The 16260-nt window shown below is 35.5% G+C and overlaps 1 protein-coding gene across 1 annotated transcript; it reads left to right on the top strand.

The window, feature by feature from the left end:
* Nucleotides 1–619: 619 nt before the first annotated feature.
* On the top strand, nt 620–16122 carry rhoca (ras homolog family member Ca). Its single transcript, XM_039692453.2, has 5 exons — nt 620–877; nt 9106–9263; nt 12685–12805; nt 14798–14928; nt 15322–16122. Exons 2-5 carry the CDS (start codon nt 9108–9110, stop codon nt 15493–15495), a joined length of 582 nt encoding a protein of 193 aa, XP_039548387.1. The 5' UTR covers nt 620–877; nt 9106–9107; the 3' UTR covers nt 15496–16122.
* The last annotated feature ends 138 nt before the right edge of the window (nt 16123–16260 follow it).

The raw sequence follows: 16260 nt of genomic DNA, 5'->3' as shown, positions 1-16260 counted from the left end.
TTTATATATACAGTATATATATATATATATATATATATATATATATATATATATATATATATATATATATATATATATATATATATGCCAAAAAAAATTCGTCAAAATTTTTTTTATACAGAAACGAAGGCCTAGTACTAGAGCATAAATGCAATGTATCATAAAAAAAATATTTAATAGGCTATGCAAGCTAATGGTGTAGTTGAGGAATTCCAAAAACACAGCATTAATGAATAGATGAGAAGTAAACAAAAAAGATATATTATTTGTATGATTAAAAATGTATATTTTTTTTATTACAATTAATCAATTGTTCGAAGCCCAGAAGTGTAAACAGGAAACGAAGACCATTTGAAGGTTAAAACTCATATGACAACTTCCCTTTGCCTTCATGCAAAGTATTTTTGTTCTAGAAAGAACAAGACAGTTCTACATTTCCATTACATAATTATAGCCTATGGTTTTTGTCCCAGTGCATGTCAGTGAGGTTTTATTGTGCTCACTTATAAAATATGCTGATCATAGCATATGAACCAGGCAACACAGCAGCTTGATGATTTAGTGGTCTGTGTGGTGAACGACACCGGCCAGCTTCTCTCCAGTCCACAGCTTCAGAAGAATGATGTCATTCTTCTCGGTGTCGGAGGGAGGGACCGCAGTGATCCTCCTCAGTCCTCAGAGCCGAACCGCCTCCTTCACCAGAGTCAGTCAACACATCCAGCAGCGCTCGCTCGACACTGATTCACATTAATGCGGGCGGGTCTTCTGTGTGAGTCGAGCTTCGTCTCTCAGCAATAACAACGTGAAATTTCTCCACATTGCGCCTTAAACTCGGACACGCTATCGACCGGGAATATAACCCCCGCGAGGATATAAGGTATTTTTGTTTTCATTTTGTCTAACGTTACATGACATCTTTCCATGACATTTCGGACTTTTGGTAGAAAACAAGTTTGCTGAGGCGGTGTGGGAAAAGTAGGTGGTGGCTCGTGAACTGCGAGCTGCGATAGTTCTCACACACAAGCTCGTTTATGCTTTTAATCGCTCACGGTTACGTGGGAATTATGTCAAATGTATAGTTTAAAGATTAGATGGTATGACTGACCCATACTAAACAGTGAGAATCCACATTTAGAGTTCTGTAGAGTGTTTTAAAATTGATACAAAACACATTAAAGCTCCGCGTGAGTTTTGGATATATTCTTGCGAACTAACGTTAATTAATTGCTCGCGTTTCGAGTCGTGCGGAAATCAGTTTCCTTCAGTCATACAAGGGCGTTGCAGTCGACAGCGCTTCAGTTGAGTTCAAAACTTTTCCACTTAACCCAGCCGAGCGACTAACTAACCTGTTGTTCCACCGAAGAGAGTCTGTCAATATGCATGTCTGCTTATCTATACAAGCAATGCCGTCTTCAAATTTGCCTTAGGCCAAAGGCTGTGTTCTGTGGCAAACAAATGCTTGGATAAGACTTAAGACAGGCCTGATCTTTAATCCTTGAGGTGTTGTAGTAGGCCATTTTACACTCCTAGCCTTGAGTTCAGAGAGCCTTTGAGAAATATTTCAGTTCATTCCCAGATTTCAGTGTTTTTTTTTTTTGTATGATATGAGGGAAAATTGTTCTTTGTGTCAGCACAGTCTTCACATGCTTCTCGAAAGTGGAATTCCTAGAAATGTCAGGGAATGTCAAAAGTGTGTGTGTGTTTTTTCCTTCCAGGCCTGGGAAAAAGGATTTGGAAATTTCTAAAGTCTATGCTCAGTTTTTTTTTTCCCAACTAGAAATGACCTTATAATAATCATCTAGTCATCAACTGGAAATGCTTTGGTTGGAAAGAGGGTTGTAATCTCACTTTATCAATATGATATTGGTAACACTTTACAATAAGGACTCGTTTATTAACATTTACTTAAAGTCTTAACTAACAGTTGTATACAGCTGTTCATAGTTCGTTTTAGTTCACAGTGCATTAACTATATTAACAAATACATCTTGAATAATGTATAGTAAATGTTGAAATTAACACTAAGATTAATAGATGCTGTAGAAGTATTTGTTATTTCTTATTTAATTTGTATACTATTATAATATTTTTAAGGTTAAAAATAGCATGGGCATAAACTAAAGTTGATTCTAAAACATTATAAGTGTATTTTTACACAGGTTTTGTTATACACAACCTTTTATTTTTACTTAGGTTGCTGATATACAATGTTTGTCCTAGTCAAGCATGTAAACCCACATCCTTGTTAGTTGTAGTCTTTATTTAACTTAAAAATAAAATGCAATGGCTTTAAAATTGATGTTTAGGTTTTGACTTTGTGTATTTAAGGTTGTAGGACCAAAAACGTCTAATGACGTCAATGCCAAGCCTTAATTTAGAACTAAACTGAGAAATGCCATTCTAACAACCTAAACAAATTCAGCCGAACACTGATTACAAATTAAACCGAGCAGGTCCTTTAGAAAAATGCTGTTTAAAATACTTAATACTTATAAAATACTTAAGGCCAACTGATGCGCAAGACATAATGTCTGCCACAAGTGGAATTAAAAGGCTATTAACTAGGCCTGTCGGGAAATGACAAGAACTGAGCGCCGCCTAAATCCAAAGCTTATTAACTGTTGGTTTCCACCTTCTGTCTGTTTATTGCTTTTCTGATTATTAAATGCATTTTGAATTTGTAGAGAGAGGAAGAAGTTGTATCATGCTGCTGAACTACAGATTGAAGACTGAATGGTTTAAGACTTATAATGCATCAATGTTTGATGGTAAAACTTGTTGCTGTTTTGTGCAAAAATAAATCCAAATCTTCTCATGTAATAGTTTGGTGCAATAACCTCACTTGGAGTCTGACCCCAGACCAAGATAAATGAGCTAATATGGATTAGGTTTGCTGAAAATGAAAATTGACTGGTTTCAGACCAGCTCAGCATTACAAACTGCTCCCAGAATCCTCAGTGTGCTTTCTGTTGCATTAAGCCTCTGGCTGCCTTTGTCAACCTGCCATCTGGTGAACTTTGCCACACTTTTTAAATATGTTCCTGCAGCAGAAATGCATTTAAGGTCTACAACACCTAAGGCTCATTCGCCCTTTATTTATTTTTTTGAGCGACCATGTGGCCCCGTCCACACTACTGCGTTTTCGTTTAAAAACGGAGACCTTTTGCTACGTTTGCACCTCCCGTCCACACTAAAACGGGAAAAAACGAAGACCTAAAACGGAGAAGTTTAGAAACGCTGGAGCTGCGTTTTGAATCTCCGGAGGGCGTTTTAGTGTGGACGAGACAAAACCATACAAAACGGAGAACTTCAGAAACGCTGACGCTTGGCTCTATGATTGGGTGTTATCAGTCATGACGTATCCTTCCCTGATTCGTCATTCACTGTTTACACCGGCACGCACATGCCCAGTGTTGGTGAATGGTCACGTGATCCGCGTTTTCAGTCGTTTTCATGTGGACGGAGATCGTTTCTAATACGCAGATAAAATGCTGGTGTGGACGGAGATCGTATTCGTTTTAATTCTCCGTTTTTAAACGAAAACGCAGTAATGTGGACGGGGCCTTTTGAGTCACATGACATGGCACATTGTCAAAACTTTTTAAGATAAGACAGACACTAGTTAGACCAAATTACAGAGTAGTGTTCTGAGACTGGAAATGAATCAAAATATAGAAGGTTTACATTTGAAAACTTGTACTGTGAATACAGAGAGCGGTTCTTCTGCACTCTCTGATGGACAAGAGGAAGTCAAAACAGGACAAAGACGTTATCACAGTTTACTTAAACCAGATCTATCTAGTTTATTATCTTCTGCATTGATGAGGTGTTTATGAGGTCATTTGCAGCGTCATATGAAATTAGTTAGTTTCTGTCCCACAAACGTGATTTTATTTTATTTTATTGTATGTTGTGTAACCTTTATGACCTTACTTTAGGCCAGGGTTCCTCAAAACCATCCCTGGAGGACCACTAAGTAGCTCAAGCCATGATTAAACTCACTCACCAACAATTTTCTTGTAACTCTGAAGAGCTAATTTGTTCAGGTGTGTTTAATTAGGGTTGGAACTAAACTCTTCGGGACAGTGGCCCTCCAGGATTGTATTTAAGGAACCATGGGGAAATAGATTTGTAAACACAAAAATGAGTGAGTGTTACGCACCGCAGCACAATTGAGCTTCTGTTCTTATCAATGTTCCCTACTTATTAATTCTAGTTAGGTAAAAAAAAAAAAAAAAAAACATTTAGTCAAAAATTATGATTCTGTGTTTTGGCAAAACTTTTTGTTTTGTGATTTCCATGAACAGCCTAAAAGCAGCCTAAACAACACAGTCATTTTCATATAGTTTTAACAAAAATAACACAGCAAAAACAACTGGATTTAAATATCAAACATTATCAAAGACATGTAAATAGGAATAAAATCAAAACAAATTAGCAATAGCACAAATAAATACAACTGAACAAAGTTCAGGTACAGAAATTGTAATCAAATGTAAAGTAACACTGCATATTCAGTGAAGATAAGTGAGTGATTTGTATCTTTTTCTTTTGTTCTTTAATTAACATTAAAGGGATACTCCACTTTTTTTGGAAATAGTTTTATTTTACCACTCCCCCAGAGTTAAACAGTTGGGTTTTTACTGTTTTCTAATGTATTCAGCCGATTTTCTGATATTTAGAAGAATATCAGTAATCAGACAGTTTCTGGTCTCATTGACTTTCATAGTATATTTTTTTCCTACTATGGAAGTCAATGAGACCAGAAACTGTCTGGTTACTGATATTCTTCTAAATATCAGCTGAATGAATTCGAAAACGGTAAAACTCAACTGTTTAACTCCGGGGGAGTTTTAAAATGAGCATATTTCCAAAAAAAAGTGGAGTATCCCTTTAATGACAGATGGGAGCAGGTTTATTTGGCTACTTTAAAGTGTCACGCTTGATCCCATATAGTGTTACACATGCTTTTTTTTTTCTCAACTGTTTACTTTCACTTAGGACAAAACCGACTGTTTACAAAGATATTTGGCATAATTTTATGTGATTCAAGCATAAGATGACGTGTATGAGAACTTAATACATTGCACAGTATGAGAGACGTCTCTGTGCACACTTTGAAACAGCTCACGGTGCAAGTACCAAATTGAGTTTTCTTTTGTGTCTTATTGTGCTTGAATATGGTTTGAAGTCACATTAAAATGTGCACACTGACCTAAGTATCTGATTCCAGAATTGGAATCCCTTTTTGATTCCCAACCCTAGAATGGAGTGACAGAATTTCATTAAAAATATCTTCGTTTGTGCTTCAAAGATGAACGCAAGTCTTACGGTTTGGGAGAGTAAGCGATGACAACCTTTTAATTTTGGGGTGAATTAACCCTTTAACTGCAATAATATATTGTACTGTAACTTATTGCAAGTTACTATGTAGTTTGAACCTCAAAATAGATGTGTTTGGATAGTTGGACACTTTCCCCACCCTTAACTACAAACTGTGTTATAAAAACAATGCTTGTTTAGAAGAACTTTGAGATGTGTCTGGTACAGATGTGTGACAGGAAACAATTTTAAGCCGGTGCTGTTCACATTTGAGTTTCTCTTTTAATGTGCGAAGAACTGAGTCTGTTTGCCTCTGTAACCTGAATTACCTGCTTTCCTTTATTTGTGTGCTTTTGTCAATAATTGTACAGGCATCTTTCAGATGACTCATTTGACGGTTTAATATGTTTTTAAACACATAAATCATGACTTCAGTTAAAGGCCTATTTACAGGAAAATGGAAAACGGCAGGGAATTCCATGCATTTCAGACTGTGCTACGTAAAAGACACAATGCTGATCAGTTGCTTGCTATCAAATAAAAGTGCCCCTGAGCATCAACAAATTTCCTCTGAGCTTTTGTTTCTGTTTTGATATCTCTGAAAAGAGATTTCTTCGATCAACCAGGACTTTTTTTTTACGGTTTTGCCCTTAACTGTCACCTGCCCGTATACGGGCAACCTAAATTTACATCACTATTAAATCCTAATCTAGTCATGACAAACCATATATCGTTGGAAAGGTCTAAGACTGCTAAATACTCAATTTTTACTCTAAAAAATTTAGTGTAAAAAATGTTTTGTAAAATATATATTTTATCTAAAATAAAAAAATATAAAGTACAGTATATTTGATTTACTGTAAATTTAGACTTCCATAACTTTTTCATACTTTTATTTTTTGAAGTGTTTTCATATGAACAGATTCATCAACTCACACCTCAGTTGTGGTAAAAGCTCAAGCATGTTCGCTTCACGTGTGAGAACCAATGAGGTTCATTCTTGTGTTATGCAGCACGTTTGAGCTTCAGCGAGAACCAATGAATTTGTTCTTACGCATCAATCATGTTTGGTTAAGCTGCTGTTTATGTTCACTGAATAAACCACTCAATTCATATGGATTAGTTTTACAATCTCTTTATGAACTTTTTGAAGTGCCAAATTGGTACGTAGTTGCAAAACTGTCAATGGAGGGACACTTTCATCAAAAAGATTGTCATTTGTGTTCCAAAGATGAACAAAAGTCTTACAGGTTTGGAACGACGTGAGGGTGAGTAGCCTAATAAATGACAGAATCTTCATTTTTAGGTGAACTAAACCTTTAAGTTGCATCTTGTATTTATTTTCCAAAGCATCCCTCCACAAAAATTGAGACTGAACTTTTGCTTTTTTCCTCAATTAAATTCTCCTAAAATGTTTTGTATAGCATCACATAAGAGCAACAAAACTTGTCTAATTTATTCTGTCACAGAAACGGCAACTTCTTTTCTCCATTAGTTTCTCTGTGTTTCTAGGAAATAAGCCCCTGCGTTTCCTGTGGGTGGATGGAGCTTCGTTTGAGAGAGAGAAAGAAACCCAGGCTGTACTAAAAATAAAGTTCTTTTTCTCCAAGGAAGCACAATCTGATAGAGGCCGGTTGATAAGTAGTCGTGTTAAAACAAGCCCAGACAGTGTAGAGGAGTGTGTGTTTAATCTGTTTGTGATCTTGTTTAAATACTAAGGAAGAATAGATGAGTATTGGGAGGCTTGGAACGACGATATGCACAGCTGTGCTTCCCCACTGGCACATATTCATCATGGATGCAGGACAAATCTCTCTTATCGCCCACACAAAGACCCGAGCTCAACCTCGCTCACAACGTCTTCCTCAGAATTGTCACACTATCACTAGCTACAATAAGCAAGCGAGTTACTTCAGAAATCGGTGTACTTCAGAAAAAGTGTGACGGATCAATGCGATAATACATACAAGTTGATTGAGTAAATGCTTTCCTCTTTCGCCCAGTTTATAATGCAAATTTATTTGTGTAGCCAGAGTTCAGAAATAACACTCAACATGAGGTAGATATGAATAAAAATTGGGTTTGCGGAGTAAATAAAATGCAACCTCATTATACAAGGTTTAAATCGAACTGTTCTATAACTTTGTATGTGGTTAAAAATAAAAGATGTAGAATTTGATTGTTTAAACGAATTGACAATTTCCATAGCCGTCACTATGAAATGATCTTGACGTCTGTTTGTGTTCAGAAGCCTTGCGGGCGTTATGATATGTTTTTGTAGCCCATGAGGATTGTGTCCTGTGGTTGAGTTTTGCATCGGGTTTACATTAAACAGATGTTCATATCATGTTTACCTACACGTTTTCCCCTTCTGCTCTTCATTCAGCGGCTTGCATTTGCCTTCAGGTCTGTTGTTTTGTTATGGTGGACACCATATGGCTGAATGATAAAGATAACATTGGGATATACTTTTAAAAAACGAGCCAAACAAGTAGTTTTGTGTCACGCTGGAGGACCAAGCATGGAAATAATTGAAGAGGTGTTAAGTGTTGAATTTAAAATAGCCACTCTAATAAATAATAAAAATGAATGATAGCGGGTCTATCACACTTCAAAATGACAAAAACGTTTCTAAAAGTCTTGATGTGACCATGGAAATGTCTTGATATTTTTGGTGCATTCATGAGAGAGATGACTTATTCAAGAACGAATCATTCTGGCCAGTTTTGTGAACTGATTCTTGGAAAGATCTGACTCAAAGGAACAATTTGCACTCAAAGACAGACTTTTTGGACGTGGTTAATCGTTAAAATGTTGCGATCTCGATTCAAACACCCACGCGATCTCACTCGCCTGTCAGTTAAACCTTTGACAAACTCGCACCGAACATTCAAATATGTGTTTGCTGAGCTAGAGAGGGCAGTAGTCGTGTAAAGGTATGAAACGGCTTTTTCAACCACACAGTAGGCCTATCATTATTTCTGTGTTACAAATATTCATATTAAATTGAATCATTCATTTAAGAGATACGTTCAAAAAACTGATTCATACAGTAGTAATGAACCAAGTGAAGTCTTTATGAATGAGTCATTGAATCATTCATTCAAGATATTTGTTCAATAAACTGATTCATACAGTAATGAACCAAGTGAAGTCTTTATGAGTGAGTCTTTGAATCATTCATTTAAGAGATTTGTTTAAAAAACTGATTCATACAGTACTAATGAACCAAGTGAAGTCTTTGAGCGAGTCATTGAATCATTCATTCAAGAGATTTGTTCAAAAAACTGATTCATACAGTACTAATGAACCAAGTGAAGTCTGTATGAGTGAGTCATTGAATCATTTATTCAACATATTTGTTCAAAAACTGATTCATACAGTACTAATGAACCAAGTGAAGTCTTTATGAGTGAGTCATTGAATCATTCATTCAATAGATTTGTTTAAAAACTTATTCATAAAGTACTAATGAACCAAGTGAAGTCTTTATGAGTGAGTCATTGAATCATTCATTCAAAACATTTTTTAAACGATTCAATTAGATTAATTAAACGTTTTAAACCTGAACCTCTAGGAAATTGATTTGCTTGTTATTTTGTTTAGTTGTGTGATCAGATTCATGATCTCTGTTCGAGATCGTTATTCTCAATTTATCCAGAGTAGTGCTGCTCTAACTGGAGCAAACTTACAGTACTTTTCCATAGTGCATTCAGCTCGAAAGAGTCTTTTCATGACATGGAGCCGATTGTGGTTGAAGCAAATCTCATATTTCCTCTCCAGTTATGGCTGCTATCAGGAAGAAGCTGGTGATCGTGGGAGATGGAGCATGTGGGAAGACCTGTCTACTCATAGTGTTCAGCAAAGATCAGTTTCCAGAAGTCTACGTGCCGACTGTGTTCGAGAACTACATTGCAGATATCGAAGTCGACAGCAAACAGGTTGGTACTGATTCTTGGCCGCCTCCAAACCCCCCAAAGCCTGTTTTTATACAACACATCTTAATAATATTTCCAGACCCTGAGGTTTGGTTTTGGAAATTGCTAATTGTGAAACCCAAGCTGAGATCTGCAAGTAACCCAGAACGTGTCGTTAGTTTTGTTTTCATTAGTCAGTTTTACCATCATGTTCATCCTGAAACCTGCTTAGAATCTGTGAACACTGTTGTTATTTTAGTCTGGTATATCTGTATATCCTCTATTTATCCAAACAATTGCACCAGTTAGTGTAAAATAATAGGGATTTTATGGATCATTGTTATAGTGAGAACTAAAACTATTACAAATATTTTTTGGTAATTGAAATAAAGCAAAAATAATACAATATATAAATATTAGATGAAAAACTAATGAAAATTATGGTTAACTGAAATAAAATGGGTTTAAGTAATAAAATTACCAAAACTGAAAAAAAAAAAATGGAAACAAAAAAAATATGCGTAACAAAATTACTAATTGAATAGCAATTGTTTTGAAACTTTGGTGGTTATTGTGGACTAAAACTGCTGAAAAATAATTTTCAGTAATTGAATTTGAGCTGAAATAAAATAAAATAAAATAACATAAATATTAGATTAAAAAAAATTAAGAATGTTGCCTTGAAACTAACTTAAAAAAAAAATTAATTAAAGCTAGATAGAAATAAAGAACTAACTAGAACTAGAACTAACTTCTAATTAACTAGAAATATAAAACTAAGCCAATTCAAAATATGAATAATCACTATAATAGTATATAAACAACACTGCATTGGAATGGGTGACGTGAAGGGGTCTGATAGATCTGATGTTTTGCAGCCCTGATCACTATGAAACCTAAAGGGGACTTGGCAAAACAGGAAATGGCTGTTCTCTCTGGTTTCCTGACTGGACACAAGATATCCCCGCCCCTGTTGCTGTGACTCGCCAACCCTATATAGCACGATTACACCGACCACTTCATTTCCTGTGATGGAAGAGGGTTTTTTTGGGGGACGTTGGGCTCACTCTGTGTCTCCAGCACAGGAAATGTTGAAGTCAAGGAGCAGGATGGCATCTCTTTTAACCCCCCGTCTCTCTCTCTCTCTCTCTCTCTCTGGAGTGTTTCGCTGCTAGGTTTCTCAAAATGTAGAAGCTTCCCAGTGGCGAAGAAGAATAAATCTTTCCGGCCTTTGGAAACATTCTCTACTTTATTCGCGCTGGTGGATAAACATAAATTTTAAAGTCAACATAAAAACTGTCTCTATTTACCTAATACACATTCCTGATTCAGCAGTGCATGTTTCTCTAAAGAGGAAAAATACATTTATCTTCATAATCTTGCTCTGAGACTCGCTCTGCTGTTGATACGGCATTCATTTTTGGCTGATGCCACCTATGCAGGCTCTTTGAAAAACGATGAGCCATTCAAAGCTGCATTATGGGCTGCTTTACTCTGCACTGAACAGATTTTTGATGTAGAGCTTCAGATCAGTGCACAACAGAGGGAAAAATAGTCTCCTCTCTCAGTGATTTGAGGAAAGGTTGTGTAATGATGTGGCATCAGGCTCTGTGTATGACTCAGCGGCGGTATGAAACTAAGCTTCAGTCCTACAGCAGAGCAGAAGGGATGTAGTTTGATTCCCTCTAATCTGCCGTTTAACTAGGCTTGTGATTGGATAAGCCCAGGCTTGTTGTTGCCCTGTACAGATTATGTGAGGGAAGAGTGACATATGTGAAGGATTGATACCTTAAAGTTCATTTGCTTTTACATTAGGGATCCTCAATATATCTGACACCATATCCGTGTTGGCTGAATCTGATAATACTTTTTCAAAATGATCAGCATTGCTCTGATTTTGAAAGTAGAACGTGAACTCTAAAAATAATTGTTCACAGTTGTAAATAAAAGAAAATTGGAGTATGTTTTACAAGAAAATACTCTTTTTTTGATTTTCTATTTCAACATTTAAATGTATATTGTACAATCATTGTAATTTCTGTGTTTATATATTTTTTAGCAATTTCTGAGTGAAAAATGTTTCTACATCAATTTTTTTTCAGTGTAGAAATGCACTTTTAACCCATTTTGACCCATTACATTCATTCAGACATTCATTTTTTTTTTTTTTACTGTTAATTTATTCATAAAACATCAAATGCATTTTATACATACAATGACTTGAAAATGACCATTGTTGACTTTGTTTTGTTGTTGTTATGGTGTTGGCTTATTAAAAGGCTGAAATGTTAAAAACTTAATGTATTTAAGTTTTAAAATGATCAATTTAAAATAAAATCAATATTTGAAAACTTTTTGGGCTTCAAAATCCCCCCCCCCTCATTCACTGCCATTATAAAGCTTGAAAGACCCAAGCTTTTTATAATATAACTCGTATGAAAGTTATATTTAAAAATTTTGTTTGTCTGAAAGAAGATAATAAAAAAATGTGGGTGCACTATCCCTTTAAAATATCAACATGTATAACCAACATATATCCATTTTGTTGTCATGTGACAGAAAAACTATAAAACAAGAAATTAAATCTCAAATAGAGTTCCTGTTGAACCGTATGAGTATTTGTCACTCTCTTAAAGTTATCAGACAATTTAACCTTTTTATAACATGGTTTTCAAATCATCTAAAAAGGTGCAAATAAATAAATTATGAAAAAATAAATTATAAACCACCAGAAATTCTATAGTGGTGCATCTGCATGAGTGTAGAGAGGTAAAACTACATTTGTCAATGCATCATAACCTGAATATATACCTGGTCTGTATAGGTCTAAATAGAAAGGGCTTGTGTGAAGGAGGTACACACGTAAGCTGTCTTAAGCCTGAACTGTTTCATTTAGGAATGTGTAATGCTCTTTTTTTCTTTCTTTTTTTGCCTCACTTATTGTATAGTGGGTTTTACACTCCTAAGGGAGACTAGGGTTGCATGGTGTGTATTAAAGTGTGTATTAATGGAGTAGTTCACTTCAAAAGGAAAATTACCCCATGATTTACACACCCTCAAGCCATCCTAGGTGTATATGACTTTCTTCTTTCAGACCAATACAATAGGAGTTATATTAATAAACACCCTGACGCTTTTGAGCTTTATAATGACAGTGGATTGCAACGATCAGTTTGAAGCTCAAAAAAGTGCATCCATCCATTATAAAGATGCTCAACACGGCTCCGGGGGGTTAATAAAAGCCTTCTGAAGCAAAGAGATGAGTTTGTGTGAGAAAAGTATTCATATTCAACACGTCACAAAGTAAAATTCTAGCTTCCCGTCCTTCTGCTTTTGTCCAAATAAATAACCCATGATGCGAAGTCCAGTGTGCTGTAGAGATCATTAAAGGCTTTGACTGGCTGTAACTGACGTCTGACTCATCCTGTCCAATTTTGATCCACAGGTGGAGCTGGCTTTGTGGGACACAGCAGGACAGGAAGACTATGATCGCCTGAGACCTCTGTCTTACCCAGACACAGATGTAATTCTCATGTGTTTCTCCATAGACAGTCCCGACAGTTTAGGTAATCATGTTTTCCAAGAAACCCAAAATCTGCTTTGTATTTGAATGTTGAGTCATTCTTATTTGTGTCAAGGCCATTCTTACTGGAAATACAATTCACTAAGTCATCAGTTCATGCAGGAAGTTCCTGTGTTTTGTCTTGAAGAGTCGAGGCGCATCATGATAACACTTGTGTCCATGACATCACTGTCCTTTATCTCCACCGGCTTCCCGAAAGGAACATCCCAGTTGTTTTCCTTGTTATAACAAATGTCGGGAAGCTTGAGCAAATGATATAAGTTTGTGTTTAAAAGTTATCACAGACATTTCTGAGATTGTTCAGAATTCAGTCACTTGATTCAGCAGAGTTCAAAAGATCAATATTATATATAAATAAATAAATAAACCAGTCATAATTCCCCCAGCAGTGAAATGTAATGGAACCACCAAACATGAATTACTTAATATCAATAATAGGATTGGATTTGTTGGGGCAAATCCCTTATTTCACTCACACTTTTTGGGGTCACATTTACATCATAAAACAAAGTTTTATAACACTATAGTATTATTTAACCTTTTGTCACCATTTTTCCTTCAAATTACAGTACCTACAAAGACTTTCTCGTTATATTATATTTATATTAAATGGCATGAATATGATAGTGGGCAATTGAATATAGCGCAGCATCGGTTTAATGTTTGTCGATCAGGTTTGTGAAACTAAATGTTTGTTATACAAAGTTTAAATGATATTAATGTGTATTTTCTGAATAATGAGAACGGTAAATGAGAAAGTATTGTAGTGTTTGGTTGTCTGTTACTAAAAATTTAACAGGTCGACCAAACAGCCGATGATGAAATTTAAAAAATGACAAATATCCATGATATATCTGCCTGTCGGCCACTAATTATATTATATTATCATTATTATATTATGTATTACTTTGTTTAAAAATAGTGTTTCCAGACTTGGAACTATGGATACAGTAATTTGTAAAAAAATTCAAATATACATGAACATTTTTTTCTACATATGTGTGTATATATTTTATATATTTATATATTATTGTTTTATTCATGTATATTTGAAAGTTTAGGTGAAAAATACACATACTTATATGTTTGTGTGTGTGTGTGTGTGTGTGTATTTATGTGTATATATATATATATGCACATATATAATTCATATACACATATATAATTCATTTATAATGTATATTTGAAAGTTTGTAAACTGTTTTTTTTATATGTATTATATAATTGCTAGGGCTGTCAAGCGATTAATCACTTTTAAAATAAAAGTTTGTGTGTACACAATATATGTGGGTGCACTGTGTATAATTATTTTATATATATGTATATATATATAAATACACATGCATGTATATTTAAGAAAAAAATATTATTTATATATAAAATATTTATATTTACATATCATACAAATTATATATAAATCTATATACAGTATATACATGAAAATATTACTTAAATATATACAAGCATGTGTGTGTATTTATATATATAAAATAATTATACACGGTGCACCCACATATATTATATAAACACAAACTTTTATTTTGGATGTGATTAATCATGATTAATTGTTTGACAGCCCTAATAATTGCATATTATTTTTTTCTTTTATTAAAGCTGCAGTCCGAAACTTTTGGTGCTCTAGTGGTTAATAAAGAGAACTGCATGCGTTGTGCGGAAGAACATTGTAGCCGGAGCTACAGGCACTGCTGGGTTACTCCAAAGCGGGACGACCCATGCCAGTCTAAAATAGTCCCGATATAAACACTTATTATAGGTAGACAGTAGCAATTCAAGATAAGACAAAAACACAATTAGGAAAATGGATGATGTTCTTGCTTATTATATACATTTTGTAAATTTTTAAAACAAAAAAGTTATGGACCGCAGCTTTAATTATTTCTGTGCATGATTATACTATAAAATTCAAATTTGTGTTAAAATGATATATCAATCTTGAATGTCTGTGATCTCATAGAGAATATCCCAGAAAAGTGGACGCCAGAGGTGAAGCACTTCTGCCCCAACGTTCCCATAATCCTCGTGGGCAATAAGAAAGATCTGCGGAACGACGAGCACACACGGAGAGAGCTGACTAAGATGAAGCAGGTGTGTTCCCGGGGCCTGCCGAATCACCACTATGGGGAGCCCCATTAAAAAGCTCTTAGCAGCCAGCATTACTGTCACTCCAGAAGGCCTGATCATTATCATTTGTCAAACCCCTCGTACTCAAGCGATCAGTCCAATCTCTAATAATCAATGACTGACGCTATCATGCCGCGCCCCTTAAATGATGTGTCAGCAGTAGTGTTCGGTTATCTGGGCAGATGGCCTAAGTTAAATCTATTCATTTGGTGAGCAGAATTGACGTTGCATGTCATAAGTCAAGCTTTAGCTGCAGCCGCGCGATTCTGACGGCCATCGTTCACACAGTTCAAACAGTAATTTGCTTCTAAATCTTATTGAATGTGATGATTCAGTTCCAACTCATCTGTTTCGCAGGAGCCGGTTAAACCTGAGGAGGGCAGAGACATGGCCAACCGTATTAGCGCCTTTGGATACCTGGAATGCTCAGCCAAGACTAAGGAGGGCGTGAGGGAGGTATTCGAAATGGCCACCAGGGCGGCGCTGCAAGTCCGCAAGAGGAAGAAGAGGAATGGGTGCTTGCTGTTGTAAGAGAACTTTCCGGTCTTTTTCCAGAATGATCTCCCCGCGCTGAACAAGAAATACCAAACTCCACACAAAAAAAATGTTTTTGACCAAACAAACATAAATACACTGGACTGTATGTCACATTTCACGCAAACCAACAGGGGGGAAATGGAGGAAAGTAAACAGAAAAATATGCATTAAATGGACAGAAAGGCAGGTTAGATCAAAATATATCTATGTCACTATATATCTTGATTTAGTTTTTCTCTATGGCACAATGTTTTTCGGAAATTTCCAGTTTCTACTATACGGATGACGTCAGTCACAACGTTCTTGTATTTTTGCATATTTATCCATTGACCATTATACTCTGGTGAAAACATCTTCATATTATTGTAATAGAAACGAATTTAACCACGTAGAAATCTCTTAATAGCACAGAATTTGGTAATGAAAACCAGTGCCTTCATGATCATTCCCTCCACAATTTGAATGTAAAGTGTGTGTTTTGAGCTTCTCTGTGTCTTCTACAGTACACAATTTTATAGTAGTTACTCCTATGAGCCAATTAAATGTATTTAAAAATGCTAAATCTCCAGTAATGTTGAGTATATAGCTTTCATTGCTCAAATAAATATCAATTACATGTAATTCGGAGGCTCAGTCAGGTCTAAAACCAACCTGGAGCGTGACGTTTGTCGTTTTTGTCCGCCACACAGGCATAAACACACACATGTGCACATGGACTGAGCTCTATAGATATTAAACTGGTTGAACCTGACTCAAATA

This window comes from Pimephales promelas, chromosome 8 (genome assembly GCF_988280905.1).
Source record: "Pimephales promelas chromosome 8, fPimPro1.hap1.1, whole genome shotgun sequence".
In the NCBI taxonomy this organism is placed as follows: domain Eukaryota; kingdom Metazoa; phylum Chordata; class Actinopteri; order Cypriniformes; family Leuciscidae; genus Pimephales; species Pimephales promelas.
Note: the sequence above shows the minus strand (reverse complement) of the source record. Positions and strands in the feature narration are given on the sequence as shown.

Excerpts from the sequence above, each read along its gene's own strand:
- rhoca (XM_039692453.2), top strand. The coding sequence starts at position 9,108 with ATGGCTGCTATCAGGAAGAAGCTGGTGATCGTGGGAGATGGAGCATGT. Across the intron at positions 12,806-14,797 it reads AGACAGTCCCGACAGTTTAG|AGAATATCCCAGAAAAGTGG; the intron begins GTAATCATGTTT and ends GTGATCTCATAG. Across the intron at positions 14,929-15,321 it reads AGCTGACTAAGATGAAGCAG|GAGCCGGTTAAACCTGAGGA; the intron begins GTGTGTTCCCGG and ends TCTGTTTCGCAG.